The 18,178-nt window shown below is 34.8% G+C and overlaps 2 protein-coding genes across 2 annotated transcripts; both read left to right on the top strand.

The window, feature by feature from the left end:
* Positions 1-5,538: 5,538 nt before the first annotated feature.
* On the top strand, positions 5,539-6,483 carry LOC116900498 (olfactory receptor 4A5-like). Its single transcript, XM_032902233.1, has one exon. The coding sequence runs from the start codon at positions 5,539-5,541 to the stop codon at positions 6,481-6,483; it is 945 nt and encodes a 314-aa protein (XP_032758124.1).
* Positions 6,484-16,099: 9,616 nt separating this feature from the next.
* On the top strand, positions 16,100-17,044 carry LOC116900497 (olfactory receptor 4A5-like). Its single transcript, XM_032902232.1, has one exon. It carries the CDS (start codon positions 16,100-16,102, stop codon positions 17,042-17,044), a length of 945 nt encoding a protein of 314 aa, XP_032758123.1.
* The last annotated feature ends 1,134 nt before the right edge of the window (positions 17,045-18,178 follow it).

The raw sequence follows: 18,178 nt of genomic DNA, 5'->3' as shown, positions 1-18,178 counted from the left end.
ACTCAGTAATTAATTGAAATCTTTTCATAACTTCTATTTTTCAGTTTTGCTATTTTAATTAGGTTATAACAGTATTGCATCATACATTTGTAGAAATCATTAAGACAAATAGCAAATATACTCCTGTGATGTTCTCTCAAATAGTTGAGAAAGTACTAATGACCTTTTCTTGATTCCACCAATTCCTGCCACACGTAAGAGGAAAAAAAATTAGGATTTGGAATCTTTTGAGGTAGAAAGAATGTAAACCTCAGAGATTTGAAAAGATGGTTGTAAAACACTATCTTCTCAACATGACAAGGTCACTGTATTCATGGATGTAGAGCACCAGCACCTGGGTTTGCTTACAGAAGATGAGGCCGTTTAGCATTCCTATTGTGGGGGATGACCTCACTGGTGCTATCCCTAGCTATGGTTCTAATGACAGTTGATAGTTTCTGGATAGTTTCTGCGTGAGAGAACTTTTCTTCAGTATTTGGCTCCTAGTGGGTTAGAAATGCCTGTGAATGCTGTATCAATGCTGATGTAGATAGTCTAATTGAACTCAGTAGATTGTAAAACTGAATAAAGAATGAATGAATAAATAAGTAAATAAATAAAAAAATAAATGAATCATGAATTTTAGAAGGACATGTGGTGGTAGGGTCTTAAGACTAGCTGGAGCTATGGAACAGTGTGATGATGATGAAAATATATTTTGTATATGTATTAGTTTGTGAAGAAAATACTAACATTTTTAAAGACACAAAAAAGACATTCTTTTTATCCTGTAAATAACATATTTGATATTATGATTTATCTATTGGTTGCATAAAATTTAAAGTGCCAGTGTTTAGGTCCATCAACTAACAGTTGTGGCCCATATCTAGGCCTTTGTGACACAGAAGATCCAATATGTAGCTCAATGTGGGGAGGATATGTGCTCACTGGACTGATGACAAGCTTGAATAAAAGAATACTGGAAGAAGCCCTTTAGCATGGTGTGTTTTAGGACAACAGTTTCTTTGTAATAGAAATTATTGTTTAGAAATTAAAGAATTTGATAAAAAGAATGAAGATCATTTGGTTTCATGTCAACAGAGACAAGCCATAATCAAAACGTTTTTTTCCCAAAACTTATAAAATTGATTATCAGGTGCAACAGATCCTGATGCCCCAGCTCTCAGCCTCTGCATCTCAGGGCTTTTTGGAGAGATTGACACTGCACTTTGCTGTGGTGTTCTTAGCTACCGAGACTGAATCTGCTGCATGCTTCAGGATGATTCAAACCTTACCTGACTCATGTAAATGCATCATGATGTGCGACTCACAGTTCCTACACATTATACTTTACAAACCTTCTTTTCCCATTATAAGTTTTCAAATCATCTTGGGAGTCAGCTATTCATTGTTGGCAAGGTCTGAGCTCTTAGCTCTAGGGACTACAAAGGTGAAGAAGCCTGTTGAAGAGGCATTGCTTCATTTGAATTTGTTCCAAACATTCTAACTAGTCTATCTACTAAAATAGATGTGCCCACACAACTAATATAAATGCAAGAAGTATTTTCTTAATTAAATGACCTAAAGACCTTTGAAAACTCAGACTGCCAAGCTGGAGCATGCTTTCATTTTAACATTAGTTTTTAATGTATATTTTCCTAACAGTTTATCATTGATTATGAAATTTTGTGGAAAGGTTCAATTTTCCTGGACCTTCTATATATAAGGAGATGTTTCTATACAGAAAGGAGCAGGCCTTGCTTAGACTCTACCTCAATATCCTTAAAGAAAGAAACTTCTTTTACTCATGATAATTCTTCATCCTCAGCATTTCAAGATTGTATTATTTAGGTACTATTGTATTTGTGAAGGATAAAGGCTATCATATCTCCTGAAAGTAAGGCCTCCTTTGAGTGCTTCACTTCAATTTACTTTAAGCAAAAACAATTCTCTAATTATTTACATGTCAAATTTTTTGCATCAGAAAATAATGTAGTTGAACAAATTCATTTTCATTTATTCTATTAACTTGTTACATACTTGTATAAGCCATATTCTTTATTTTTGTCTGAAGATATTTTCCCAGAAGATTGGACTATCCAATTGTCTTTTACAGTAAGTATGGATACAATATTTAAATGTTTCTTGATTTTAGATATTCGCCTGAGTACACTTATACCTCTCAAAAAGAATGTCCTAAATTGTTTTATGAAAATGTGCTGGGTAAAGTCATTTGATAATCTTTCTGGGTTTATTGAAGAGATGTATGTAATCATGTGTTCTCAAAAGTACACAAGTAAATGGAGAATTGGCAGTCAATACAGTAAAAGAGCTTTCTTTTTCCAGAAAAAAAGTTAGAAAATATTTGTATATACATCCTATTCATACATATATTCTATTCTGTTCTATTCTATATATATACATATATATATATAATTATCCATATATGATGCAGGCAATAAAGCACATTAATTAAATAAATCTCCGCTAATTTATCAGAGATGTGCATTCTCATAGAAAATATGAAATCAAGGATCTTAAAAAAACACAAAAACATACACTTACAAAATCAGATTATACATGTTATTTTTACTATAGATTGATTTGATTTATTTTATATTTTGCCTAGTAAAAAATAAAATGAATTTTGTGTATTAAAAAACCAAATTGTTTTATTATACTATTTTATTGGGTATTTTATATAGATGTGTTTAGAAAAATATTTAATTTTAGATACATTTAAAATAGGAGATCTAGAATTGCATATCACGCAAGTGCTTAGCATATAAGAAAGCAAATATCCATCAAGTTCTACAATTGGATGTGATCTTTTAGGTGTAATTTGAAACCATTCAATATGATGGTATGTATGCAAGGAGAAATCCATAGGGAAGTACCTCATCTGTCATCAGTCACTTGGAGTTGTTATTTTGTTATGTACATTATTTTAATTAATATTTTATATTATTGGCTTTCCTAAGATAACTTTAGTGAGTTTATGAAGCCCCTTGAGCCTATCTCCTCCATAGCCATTTACTTATATTTCTTTCACCCCTCCTTCTCATTTGCTTCTTTCATTCATAGGGTTTCAATTTTATATTCATAACATCAATACATATATGATTTGATATTTCCATGAAAATTCTTGATCAACAAGTTGCAAAAACATGCAACCTTAGTGTTTCAGATATGAAGTTAATTTATCTAATATAATCATTTCCAGTTGCTTTATATTCCTCTATGTAAGACAGGTTCATTCATCTTTATGGTTGAAAATTAATCCAGACTTATGTGACTATCTTTTTGCAAAAGATAGTCTTATGTCATTAATTATAATTTTATATAATGGTTTAATTATTATATTTCTGAACATAATAACAATTTAAATTGAAAGCGTTCATAGTCTTCAATCTTTATGAAATCTGATTTTTAATAATCTATGGTATAGTTATATGAATTTAAATGATACAACTGAAGAACTCTGTTCTCACTTTGCTGTGTTTTAATTATATTGGCTTCTAGAAAACTCGTTCTGGTGTAACCCAATGCTGACCAAAGAATGAAAGGTGACAAAGAACATAAAAAATAAAGTGTGAAAGTGACAACTCTGGATGCTCTTCTATGTTTATGTTCTTTTACATGTGTGCTTTCATCAGCCCAAAGATTCAAGATAGGCAACTGTCGATTATCTGTATCAGAATACAAGCAGAGATGTGCTTGAATCATGCAGGTTCATCACAGCTGCACTCTGAAGCAAGTGCAGACACTGCGTGGACCTTTATCTACTATTAATTCCTTGTAGATAAATTGTCCCTTTCTTGTTTCTAGTTGAAATATATTCCTTCACAGGTAGCTTTTGTGGGCACTTAAACTTAATGAGATAAAAATTCCTAATATATGCCTCACCTGTGTCTTAATGTGTATCACAAAGCACTCAGAGTATTCTTTCTACCCAGGAGTATGTTTCTAAATCTTGTTAACAGAGTCTCATGATTTCTTGTAAGTGAAAGGACAGTACTGCTAAGAGCTAATGTTCATTTAAATGTCACAAGTATTGAGCAGAACTTGAAAAACAAAACAAAACAAAAAAACTTCAAAACTAAATGTACCATTCTGGATAGTGACACTGTAGATACCCATAATATGGTCCCTGCAATAATTAAGTAAGTAAATGATACTGAAATGGTAACACAGAATTTACCACTATGCCTCTCTCCCTCTCTCTCTCTCTCTCTCTCTCTCTCTCTCTCTCTCTCTCTCTCTCTCTCGTGTGTCTGAGGTTATTTCATGATACATTATGAATAATAAAACCAGAGTCATTATTCAGAGCAGTCATAGTATCCCATTTATTTATGATTAAAGGTATGAATATAAGTGTACAGATTATTTATTTAAATATAAACAGAAATATGTTTATATATGCATCATGACAAAAGATAATTTGAACTAAAATTGCTGTAGACTACTAGGTTTGAAACAGTCTTAAATCATGTCATCTAATTTTTAAAAATTTACAGTGTGCTAGCCGTGCTATACATGTTCATAACATGTTTAGTAAATAATCCATAGCTATGCCTTCCCACACTAGTCATGAAGTTTTCTTTGAGAGTCTATGTTTGGAGATCTGGGTTCTGAATTTCTATTTGAACCCTCGGACCTAGGAAGCATCACTATTACTCTCTCAGTTTCCAATTCTCCTCCCCTATCACTCATTTATCACACGAGTTCTGAGAAGCAAAGTTTCACAACTGGTGCAGAGGTTGAGGACAGTTGTGGATTATTTCAGTCCAGGTAAAAGGATTTGGGCAATTATGGTTCATTTACACATTTTTAATAAATGTGAGAGCCAGTGATGAAATGGACAGGATTGCAGCTCCTGAGAACCCCAGCAACTGGACTCAGATAAAGCAATTGATACAGGCAGCACTGTGCTAAATACTGCTATGTTACACAGTTCAAAACCAGTCTGTGACCAAATAAAAGATATTTAAAGAATGAAGTCTTTCAGAATGTACAGGGTCTTTGTATAAGAATTACAATATAATAACATTGGAAGGATGTTGCAGGACCAGTGTTGTTTCAGGTAATACACAGATCATATTGTGACATTTCGTTTTAAGATACTAACACTGAACACTGTGTGTCTATACTAGCTTATGGTCTTATGGTTCATTGACATCACTAATTTGCAGGATTATTAAAAAGAGTAATACTTCTGCATTTTGTGGACATGTGTTCCAAGGTGAAATTTGTTTTAAATAAGCAGTTTTAAATGTATGAATAAAAGAATACCTTTGTCTGTTCTTCTGTATATTAAATAAGTTGAGGTTTTAAAAGAAACCCTAACACATACAAAAATTATTAGAGCAGAACTATGGAGATTCCCCAAGAGGAACTAAACAGATCGTTACTGAACAACGTTGAGTGTCACCAGTGTAGAAGATGCTGATGAAGTTGCACTTTTTTGGAAGAATTGAAGTATAGGTTTTGTTGGGAACTCATGTCAAGTACCGTTCTTCTGAGTTCTTAATCTCTGAAACAAACCTTATTGAAGAGTAAATGGAAGAGACTAACAATGTTACCGAGTTTATCCTCCTGGGTCTCACTCAGGATCCTGCTGGGCAAAAAGTATTATTTGTCATGTTTTTACTAATCTATATTGTGACAATAGGGGGCAACTTGCTCATCGTGGGGACAGTGATTGCCAGCCCCTCCTTGGGCTCCCCAATGTACTTCTTCCTTGCCTTTCTCTCACTCATGGATGCTGTTTATTCTACTGCCATCTTGCCCAAGTTGCTTACAGATTTACTCTGTGATAAGAAAGCCATCTCTGTCAAAGCTTGTCTGGTTCAGCTTTTTGTGGAGCACTTATTTGGTGGTTCTGAGGTCTTCATTTTGGTGGTGATGGCCTATGATCGCTATGTGGCCATCTGTAAGCCACTGCACTATTTGACCATAATGAATCGGCAAGTTTGCATTCTCTTGTTGGTGGTGTCCTGGGCCGGAGGATTTGCACATGCTCTGCTTCAAGTGATCTCTGTGTATTTACTTCCTTTCTGTGGACCCAATGTCATTGACCATTTTGCTTGTGACATGTACCCATTGTTAGGACTTGCATGTACTGATACCTACTTCCTTGGACTCACTGTAGTTGGCAATAATGGAGCAATGTCTATAGTGGTCTTTATCCTCCTCCTTGTCTCCTATGGAATCATTCTAAACTCTCTTAAGACTCACAGTCAGGAAGGGAGACGCAAAGCCCTGTCTACCTGTAGCTCTCACATCATGGTTGTCATCCTCTTTTTTGTTCCTTGTATTTTCATGTATGTTAGACCTGTGTCCAACTTTCCAATTGATAAATATATTACTGTCTTTTATACAATTTTTACTCCCATGTTGAACCCTTTGATATATACCTTAAGAAATATGGAGATTAAAAATTGTATGGCAAAGCTGTGGGGTAAAATGTTCACTAAAGACGTAAAAAAAATTTCTGCTCACTGAACATGGTAATAATGGTACAGGCACATTTAATGATAAATTTTGGCTCTCTTACTTCTCTCTTGCTTTCTTTTTGTTCTCTTCTCTTCCCTGCTCTTCCCCTCTTTGCTGTTCTTTCTCTCTACCCTTCCCTGCTTCCCTCCACTTCCTCTTCTCTACTCATCTTCTCTCATTAAACCTCTCCACGTGGAAAAAAACAATAAATTTTGGCAGTTGAATTCAGTGTTCTGCATTTATTCCAACACTTGACATTGGGAACTGTTCGGTATTTTTGTGAATTCAGTAGATAAAAGCCTGGTATTCACTGATATTCTCGATTTTTCTATTGCTACTGAAAGTGATCATATCTTCATGTTTATTGGGTGTCCCACTTTTTCGTCCTCTATATTTCTATTTTTGTCAAATTTACAATGCATCTACATCTAATATAATTTCATTGATAGGGTATTTTTCTTCTACTGAAGATATATATATATATATATATATATCACAGCATTTCTTGTTTGTGAGTTTTGTGCCATCTTTGCCTTTTATTTTGGTGAACACATACTTGTGATTTAACTTTATTACATAAGAATTTAAATATTTTTAGCTTTTATCAAGAAATTTCTTTACATTTACAATGTATATGTTTTGTTTAAAACTATGTATGTGTTGGATGGCCTAGGCTACTGTCGGCATCTCTGGGCAAGTGTTTTACTAAAAAAAAAAAAAACAAAATGATTAAGAAAAAGGGAACAAACCACTAAGTAAGAGTTCTGCATGGTCTGTGCTTCAGTCACTGACTCTAGTCTCATACCCCTGGTTCCTGCTTGGACTTCCCTTTATGATAGACTACAACTGTAAGATAAATAGACACTTTTCTCCTCAAGTTTCACTGGTTGTGGTATTTTATCACACCAATAGAAGTTTAATTAAGGTAAAAGTTTCAGGAGTGTGATAACACTATGACAGATCTGGGTACTCATTTTGCTGAGTATTATGGTGGCACTAGAATTTTGGGCTGGAAAGGCCATGGGGTACTCAAAGCTTAATGGGTGTTCTGTTAGATCTTGTAAATAAAGAATATTGAGAGCAATGCTGATGATGGAGCCCTGACCTGTGGAGTTTCAGAGGGAAGGAGAGACTCTTCAGGGACACTCTGTCACAGTTTGAATTAAGAATCTGTGGCTCTGGTCAATTTGAAGTGAAGAATCAACTCTGATTAAGAAGAAACCAGAATGACTTTTGCTTCCACAGCACAATTTATACTGGTCAGCTATGGTAGAAGAATCAGATGTGATTAAGAATAGAACAGCGTAAAGGAACTAACATGGTTTACACTCACTGATAAGTGGATAGTGGGCAAAAAGCTAGAATACACATGCTACGACTCACAGACCATACGAAGCTCAAGAAGAAAGAAGACCAAACTGTGGATGCTTCAGTCCTACTTAGAAGGGAGAACAAAACCATCACTGGAGATAGAAGGTGGGAGGGACTTGGAAATAAGAGAGGAGGGGGAGAGGGAAAAAGGTGGGCAGAGTCAGGTATGGAAGGAGACAGGAGTGATGTACAGAGGGTCAAGAAATCAGAGGTGTAGGGTTGGGGATTTAGCTCAGTGGTAGAGCGCTTGCCTAGCAAACGCAAGGCCCTGGGTTTGGTCCCCAGCTCCGAAAAAAAGAAAAAGAAAAAGAAAAAAAATCAGAGGTGTGTAACAATGAGGGATGGGGAACTGGGGATAGCCATCAGAAAGTCCCAGATGTCAGGAAAGCAAACGGTTTCCAGAACCCAACAGAGATAACAATATCTGAAATACCCAACAAAGGGAAGGGGAAACCTGTAGAGACCATATCCAGAGGTTAGACACAGCCCTCAGTTGAAGGATGGGCCCACCCACTCATCTCCAAAAATTTAACCCAGAATTTCTCCTTTCTAAAGGAAATACAGGGACAAAGAGTGGAGCAGAGACTGAAAGGAAGGCCATTCAGAGACTGCCCCATCTGGAAGTTCATCCCATATGCAGTCACCAAACCCAGTCACTATTTTTCTTTTCTTTTTCTTTTATTGGATTTTTTTAAATTTACATTTCAAATGTTATTCCCTTTCCCAGTTTCCTGGACATAAACCCCTATCTTAGCCCCCTCTTCTTTTAAAAGGGTGTTCCCCGCCCAATCAACCCCTCCTTCCGCCACCACCCAGGCATTCCCCTACACTGGGGGTTCAGCCTTGGCAGGACCGAGAGCTTCTCCTTGCATTGGTCCAACAAAGCTGTCCTCTGCTACATGTGCTGCTGGAGCTATGAGTCAGTCCATATACATAGTCTTTGGGTAGTGGTTTAGTCCCTGGGAGCTCTACCCAGTCACTATTGCTGATGCCAAGAAGTGCTTGTTGACAGGAGCCTGTTATAGCTGTCTCCTGAGAGGCTCTGCAAGAGTCTTACAAATACAGATGCAGATGCTTGCAGTCAACAATAAGACTCAGCAGGGGACACCAATGGAGGAGTTAGGGGAAGGACTTAAGTAGCCTAAGGGGTTTGCAGCTCCATAGGAAGAACAACAGTATCAACCAACCAAACCCCTCAGAGCTCCCAGGGACTAAACCACCAACCAAAGAGTATACATAGAGGGCCCCATGGCTCCATCTGCTTATGTAGCAGAGGATGGCCTTATCTGGAGTCAGTGGGAGAGGAGGACCTTTGTCCTGTGAAGGCTCAATGCTCCAGTGTAAGGAAATGCTAGGGAGGTGAAGCAGGAATGGGCAGGTGGGTGGGCTAGCACCCTCATAAAAGCAGAGTGGGGGATGGGATAGAGGGTTTGCAGAGGGAAACCAGGAAAGAGGATAACATTTGAAATTTAAATAAATAAAATATCAAAAAAAAAAAAAAAGAAGACAGAAAAAGAATATGTGGGTCTGGTCAGTTTGAGTTGAAGAGTGAGCTCTGATAAAGAAGAAACCAGAACCACTTTTGCTTTCCTGGGGCAATTTATACTGGTCAGCTACGGTAGAAAAATCAGATGTTCTTAAGAAGAGACCAGCATAATTGAGGCAAAATCATCTGAGAAATATTTCTTCATGATCAGCACATAGAAGCTGTGATTCAAAGAGGGCTAAGCCTTTTCTTCATGTTGGCAGAGTCATTTGATGATATGTACTATTTTCTCAGATTGGAAATATTTTGAAGTCATGAAGAAGTCATGGAGATGTTGGGATTTGGTGCTATGAGAGATTAGAACAGGCTATTGGTGAAAGGGTAGTCTCAGTTGCAGCAGAAACCCTAAGAAAGAATGTATTATAAGGTAATAAAAGTGGGGTTGAGGGATTTAGCTCAGTGGTAGGCGCTTGCCTAGCAAGCACAAGGCCCTGGGTTCGGTCCCCAGCTCAAAAAAAAAAAAAAAAAAAAAAGTAAATAAGGTAATAAAGTAGTCTTTTTTTTTTATTAACTTGAGTATTTCTTATATACATTTCGAGTGTTATTCCCTTTCCAGGTTTCCAGGCAAACATCCCCCTCCCCCCTCCCCTTCTTTAAGTAGTCTTTATATGTGTTATCTATTTAGAATTTTCAGTGGACTTGAATAATTCATTTGAAGTCATTTTAAATTGGAAAACTTTCTTACTACTGTGATAATAAAAATATTTCCAACACATTAATAAAAAATAATCTCTTGCCCTAGTTGACTATAATCCATATTCATTATTCGTTATGTGCAAATGTCAATGCAGCTTTCACAACTGTTTATTTGGTTGAATATTTATTATTTGTTATGTTACAATATGTCAGTTAAGTAGATTTTAACACAGTCAAGGCTTGTTTTATAATATTTTTATTAAAAAACATACTCCAGCATTGAAGTAATTTCAAAGTCTGAATGAATGTAGTACATTTATAGACTAAGAATAAATTAAATGTAAATAATTTGGAAAGTAATGATTTCTTCAGGACCCCCAAATATATTTTTGTTGGAAATTCTTTGTTTCACTGATTCTCGGCCATTTGAAGGTGCAGGTTCATTTAATTAGTTAGTGCCGAAATGTTAATGTCCACTGTGTTTAGGTTTCCCCTGCTATTGTTTTGCTGGGGGAAGAGGACTGTGGATGGCAGGGGGCGTTAGACATGATGGAGTCAAGTAAAATCTGACCCTAGAGTCCAGCAACTCGGGGAAGATCTGAGTTTATTGTCCAGCCCACATGCTTGTATACTCTATGTAAGCCAATCCCAAACCTCTAAGTCCTTGGCCAATTGTATCTTGCCACATCGTCACCATGCTTCAATGAAAGCCCTGCCTGATGAGGTAACTCAGAAGGAATGGGAGAGTATCATCACCTGTGGGTGATGGGTAAGTGGCAGCTGCCCTGGCTTCAGTCCCTTTTGGCTGTCTTACCAGTGTACCTGGCGCCATCTTAGATCTAATGACACGTATGGAATATAGGGATCTTCTGAGAGTTTCAGGAACCTGTTGCACCTCGGTCTCCATTCTACTTTTTCCTTCACAAGGTTGACTTCCACATCCCCTACATTTTGCTAAGGCAATAATGCACATAATTAATAATGCACATAATTAACTCAAATTAAGTCTTTTCTTGTATTTTGATGTTGCCACTTAGAACTATAAACTTCCTTCTTCAAATTGTTTTCAGCATAATATACAGCTTTTAGTGTGTCTTATTTTCATTCAATTCTAAGACTCATTGGATTTCCCTCTTGATTGCTATAGTAACTGACCCATTTACTACTCTATGGTATGTTATATACTCTCCACGAGTTTATGAGCTTCATTTTATTATGGTTATAGAGAATATAATGAAATATTTTAATTTTTCTAAATTTTTAAATATTGGCATCATGACCTAATATATGCTATATTTTAGAGAATGTTCCATGGGCTGCTGAAAAATGTGTCTTCTGCAATGTTTTCATTTAATGGAAGTTGATTTTCTTTGTATATTATTATATAAGTTATTATGGATATGAATGGAGAGAATGGTAGAAAAACGTAGTAATGCTAGTTATTAGTATTAAGATGATAGAGGGAAATTAGGCAACGGGAAACAGAAGATGTTACTCTAAAGACTCAGTAAGTTTAGAGGAAGGGAATTTTGCCTAAACAGACTGAAGAAGGAGAGGTAAAGACATGCTATTGGGTAACGTAGAATATCCCAACTTTCAGGATTCCGTGGAAAGGACCCTGCAAATCAGGCCCAAGAATATTTTCGAGAAAGAAGAATGTGAAATGAAGGATTAAGGAGAGGTTAGTGAAAAAGTAGAAAATGAAACAAAACAAAACCCAACAAACAATGCAGAGAAAGAACAGAGTGGAGTTGAAGACCTGCAGTTTTTAGCTTTTTAATATTGCATTTTGAAAATCTTTTCACACTTTAAGATTTTCAAATCTACTTGTCAGTTAGCTGCTTACTCTTGGCAAGATCCAGTTTTTCATCTCTAGGGATTATTTAGAAAGTAAATTATTGAAGAAAGACTATTTTTTGAATTTGTTCCAAATATTCTAACAAGTTAGCGTATCTGCTAAAAGTAGCAATGATGTAAAATCAAGTAATAGCTTGTGTTGCAAATACAAACGGAAGGAATATTTTTCTGTTTTAATGACCCAAGAGGTTTCTGAAAGCTCAAATTTGCCTGAACTAGAGTTTTCTTCATTTTGTATTTAATCCTTGAGGTACCACACTTTTGCTGAATTCATTATTTTGGGAAGTCTGTCAAGGGTCTCAATGTCTTGGAATCTTCTATAAACCACATGTTTTAAATGAGGAAGAAACTAGCCTCAGGGAGAATCTGCTCAAAGGACTCAAAAACTGAAAGCCTGGCCTTTGAACCACAGAAAACGTCAACCACCACAGTGTTTTTGAGAACTGAAATCACAGTTTTGATGAGTTGGGGGCCTGGCTTCTTTGTGAGGCACAGGAGTACTAATGCTAATTTACTTCCTTTACCAAAGCCTTTTGATGACTTCAGTGTGATTGGCTGAATAGAGAAAATTTCCCGTAATTTCAGTGTTGCTCGTTCTGTATTTATTTATGTCATTAAGTAAAAGTGCTGGCCAAGTTAATTTCTATTTTTTTAAATTAAATTTTTACATATTTGTACAAGCATAGCATAACATTTATTTTGTACAAAGATGTTTTTCCAGATTTTGAAGATCTTCGACCACCTCTTCAGTAAGTTTTGATGTTATGGTTCAGTATTCCTTTTATTTCAGGTATTTATTTGTATACATAGACACTTCTCTGAAAGACTGAGTATAGTAGTGATAGTAAAATGGGTTTGTTATAGTAGTTTGTACTCTTCCTACATTTAAGCAACAGCCATAAGTGATCATGTCTTCTGAGAATGCACATGGAAATAGGATGTATTTGTAGGCAATCCAGTGAAAAAAATGTCTTTTGTTTATGGCAATAATAAGACCCATAACATCAATTATGACAGACAAGATTTGTAACTAAAAATTAGTGTGAAGTATTGAAACATAGTTAATCATTTAAAGGTTGTGAAATTCTCATTAAAAGCTCCTAAATAGAAAATATTAAGGTAACAATACATAAAACTAACCAAAATTAAGAGTATGTATTTGTCATAAACTGCTTGGTTTTATTTTCCACTTTGCCAAATAACAATGAACAGATTTTTATGTAGTAAAAACCCAGTGTTTTTGTTATTTTTATTGTATTTTATGAGATTAATTTTCATAAGATGTTAATAAAGATATATGATTATGTTTAGATATATTTCAATTTGAAAATTCAAATTTTCTCAGCATCTCAAGTATTAGTATACATGAAGAAAAAATTCAATTAAACTCCACTAGCTATATGTAAGCTTTTGTCTGTTTCTTAAACTCTTTCCTGAAAAAATGTTAGTATCCCTACATTTAAAAACTCATACTGGATTACTTTCTCTTTACATATCCTAAATTTGTTGTTGTATATTCCTTTATATATTATTTTATAATGCATTTTAATTTTCATTACATTTGTTTATATAAGGAAACAATTCCTATAAGTTATTTATGCATTTTGAGCCTTGACGCCTACTCCATTTTTTCCTATTTTCCCTGTTTTCTGTCCCTTCTCATTTCAGAGTCCTTTAGTTTTACATCTACTTTTGGATCTTCTATACATATATGATTGTAGTATCTATATTAAATCTAGAACATAAAATGAAATAAAAATGATATTTGTCTTTATTAGACTGATTTAAATCATTTAATGTGATTGTGTCTGGTTATATCAATATTTCAGAATGATTTAATATCACTCTTGTTCATAGCTTTACATAACTTCATGGTTATACAGGGTCTTTTTGAAATTATAAGACCATTTTTAAGTCTATGTTTTTTCCATCAGTTTACTTATTCACCACATATCCTAATCACCATTCCTTTTCCCAGTCTTAATAACTATATTACATCATTAGTTTTTAGACTAGTATTAAGGACAGATTAACCTGAAAGCAGCCGTATTACTTCTCAGATTTTTATGGAACTAAATCTTTGGTAATTTATAATACAGTTTACACAAGTGTAAAATTGGTATAAATAGACTAAGAACTCTATTTTCAATTTATTGTATAAATAATTACTATGGCATTTAGCTTTGTCCTAGTGAAACTCAACATTATTGAAAACATGATATCAATAATATTAATAAATATTGAAAGGGAAACAGGAAACAAATGAGGCAAAATTGACATAAATCATGTTATATCCCTGTGTTTACAACAGGCCAGCTCTTTTCAGCCCGTGGGCTGAAAGACTTACATAGATCTGACACAGAAGAAGCACTAAGGAATGCAGAAGAAGTTGCATCGTAACTACTTTTAAGAGTTTTAACTCTGCACAGGCCCTCCGCAACCAAGTCCACATGCATGTAATTTACTTGTTAAATCAAGCCAAAATAGATTTCTTCTCAGGTAAATATTGATAGTACTTATACACAATGAAAAGACAGTCTGTAGAGATATAATTTTAGCCTATGTCTAAGAACTCACAGGTTAGTCCAGGTCAAGTAAAAAAACTAAAAACAAAACAAAAACAAAAACAAAACAATAACCAACAAAAACAAACAAACAAAACCAAAGTAGTGTGAAAATTCCAATAGTATCTATAATTGTGATAACAACTGATATTGACAATGATGAAATGACAGAACTATAATTCTAGGAAAACTCAATAAACTGAGAGAATTGCTGTAAGTATCAATATGTTAAATAACATTGGAGTTGTTTAATACAGGTTTAAAACTTTCCAGAGATAAATGGGATATATTTGAAGAATATTTGCATTTGAAAGGAGTGGGGGCCATTTTTAATAGCACATTATCATACTGTCACAGAATATGCTAGCATACACAGAGTATGCTGTAAAATATCTTCACAGAGGGCTAGCTCAAAATTGGCTCTGTGTAAGTTGCTACAATTAGCTGAATACATCTTCTGCAAAGGATACGACGACTTCTTTGCAGATAAAAAAATGACCTTTTGTTAATTCTTTGAGAATTTCATACAATATGGTTTGATATCATTCACCCCAACGTCTTCTCACCTTTCCACCTGCTCAACATTGTTTCATTTTCTTACAATAAGACTTTGATAACCCATTGATATTAATTTGTGTTACTTAGCTACTTTTGGAGTGAGGCCTACTAGGGGGTCATACCTTAAAATAACACTGAATCTTCTCCTGGCAGGTATCAAATGCCCAAATCACTCAAGAAGTGATAGGATTTCTTTGTTTGTTTGTTTGTTTTGTTTTGTTTTCTTATTTATTTATTTATTTTTACAATCCAGATTTTATTCCCCTCTCAGTCCAACCCCCAAGAGTTCCACATCCCATACCTCTTCCCCTCATCTCCTCGAGGATGTCCCCACACCACCCACCCCGCTAGACCTCTAAACTTCCTGTGGCCTCCAGTCTCTTGAGGTTTAGGTGCATTAGTCACCTCTTCTTCATGCTGGATTTTGCCTGGCTTGATCTTGAGTATGTCTTGTGCATTTGTCATAATGGATTTGAGTTCCTACGTGCAATTCCTGTTTTGTCTGAAAAATACTATTCCTTGAAGTTACCCATTATTACTGAACTTACAATCTTTCTATCTTCTCTTCTTAGAATATCCAATAACTTTGGCAGGAAGGGTATACTATGAATATCTTATTAAGGCTGAGCACTCCATAGTGTCTCATTCTCTTGGGGAGTTTATGGGATTCAATTCACCAACAACAGCACTAATTCACCAAAAGTGGCAACCTATTCCTGATATTGGGATTTTATTTGTTAGCATGTGGTATCTAGTTAAAAGAGGAACTATTCCTCCTGGTTTATTGATGTTTGTTTGAAGATGAGTGTGCTTTAAATATTAATTATTGAGATACCTCTGTTTGCTCTTCTAAATAGATGTGCACTGAAGTGCTGAGATAGAAATGTGTACATAGAGACTTATTAACAGAAAATGATGGAGCACTTTGCAAGAAGAAATGAATAGACTTTTGTTACACACCATTCATGGGTTCATCATTGTAAAAGGTAATAATGAAAATATGCTTCTGAAGGGAATGGATTAATAGCTTTTATTTTTAGAATTTATAGCAGGTCCTATTCTGAAGTATTGTTGCAACAAGACAGATGAGTAAATGGGAGAGAATAACAATGTCACAGAATTTGTTCTCCTGGGCCTCACTCAGGATCCTACTGGACAGAAAGCATTGTTTGTCATGTTTTTGCTCATGTACATTGTGACAATTGTGGGCAACCTGCTCATTGTGGGGACAGTGATTGCCAGCCCCTCCTTGAATTCCCCAATGTACTTCTTCCTTGCTTTTCTGTCACTCATGGATGCTGTTTATTCCACTGCCATCTTGCCCAAGTTGCTTAAAGACTTAGTTTGTGATAAAAAGACCATCTCTTTCACAGCTTGTCTGGTTCAGCTTTTTGTAGAGCACTTATTTGGTGGTGCTGAGGTCTTCCTTCTGGTGGTGATGGCCTATGATCGCTATGTAGCTATTTGTAAGCCACTGCATTATTTAACCGTCATGAATCAACAGGTTTGTATCTCACTTTTGGTGGTAGCCTGGGTTGGAGGATTTGCACATGCTCTAGTTCAAGTTCTCTCTGTATATAAACTTCCTTTCTGTGGACCTAATGTCATTGACCACTTTGGCTGTGACATGTATCCATTACTGGCACTTGTGTGCACTGACACTTACTTTATTGGCCTCACAGTTGTTGCCAATAATGGAGCCATGTGTATGATAGTCTTTGTCCTTCTTCTATTCTCCTACGGAATTATCTTAAGCTCCCTTAAGACTCACAGTCAGGAAGGAAGGCGCAAGGCCTTGTCCACCTGCAGCTCCCACATTATGGTGGTTGTCCTTTTCTTTGTTCCCTGCATATTCATGTATGTTAGACCTGTCTCCAACTTCCCTATTGATAAATCTATTTCTGTTTTTTATACAGCTATCACTCCCATGTTGAATCCTTTAATATATACATTGAGAAATTCAGAGATTAAAAATTCTATGGGAAAGCTCTGGTATAAAATGATAAGTATAGAGAGAGTAAGAATTTTTGCATGTTGAATGTGTTACTAATTGGAAAGTAAAAATTATAAGTTTTAGTAGTGTGTGTTTCAAGTTCTAAATTGGTAACAGTAGTTGAAATTGTTAGTCGTTTTGTATTTTTGTAAAGATGATGTGTAAAATACTGATGTTAACTGTTTTTCTTATTTTCTTTATGGCTACTGAAGTTGAGCACATTGTCATATGTTTGTTGGGCATCTCACTTTATCAGTTTCTATGAAATGCATATTTACATCTTTTCAAATTTCAATAAATTATTTTCATATATAATTGGTTTACTGGAGTTTTTTGAGTCAGTCACTAGGTATTCATGTTTATGTGCACCACAGAGTTTTTCTAGTTTTGTTTTATTATGCTATTTTATTATTTATTATTAATGATAATTAACCTTAACAAATATTAACTTCCAATTTATTGTAAATTATTTTTCATTAAATATTCTTACAAATTTATTAAGAAAATGTTTTAAAATAATTATGTGTTGCTTGAAGTTTAAAAGTATCACAGAATGGTACAATTGACTTAGTTTGCCTATGTTCCATCACATATCATTTGGTTGTGGTTGAAACACATAATCTTCATTTTTTTAGTTTTTATTTTTCTTGGATGCTTTATGTATTTACATTTCAAATGTGATCCCCTTTCTCCCTCTTCCAAACCTCCTTCCCCCTTCCCCCGCTTCTATGAGGATGATCTCATCTTAAGTTAATGATTATGATGATACATATTTCTCAGGATCATGATAATTTTGCCTTTTTGGTAGCTTTATAAGCATTATTGAAATTTTAAAAATATATTTCCATAATCTGATTATATCATATTTTTATTATATTTTATGATCAACAACTTATATATCGCTATCTATTCTATTTCAATTAGGTTAACTGCTCATTTTGAGTGAAATCTTTATCACCAAAGGAGTTTTCAAATGATAGTAACAAAAAGGATTTCATTCTATATTTTTACTTAAACATTTTTAAACATTGAAAATAGTTTCAGAATATGTCAATAGTGTAATAGATTCATTCACATGCATAATGGGTTTATTGAACTAAATGCATATGACTTTGGAAATTGAGATCTTGAGCACATTAAATTTTTGACACTATATAAAATCCTTACATTTTAGTTCCT

The sequence above is a fragment of the Rattus rattus genome, chromosome 5, assembly GCF_011064425.1.
Source record: "Rattus rattus isolate New Zealand chromosome 5, Rrattus_CSIRO_v1, whole genome shotgun sequence".
Lineage (NCBI taxonomy): Eukaryota > Metazoa > Chordata > Mammalia > Rodentia > Muridae > Rattus > Rattus rattus.
The sequence above is the reverse complement of the archived record's forward strand: the minus strand, read 5'-3'. Positions and strand labels throughout refer to the sequence as shown.

Coding starts and splice junctions, on each gene's coding strand:
- LOC116900497 (XM_032902232.1), top strand. CDS start 16,100: ATGGGAGAGAATAACAATGTCACAGAATTTGTTCTCCTGGGCCTCACT.
- LOC116900498 (XM_032902233.1), top strand. CDS start 5,539: ATGGAAGAGACTAACAATGTTACCGAGTTTATCCTCCTGGGTCTCACT.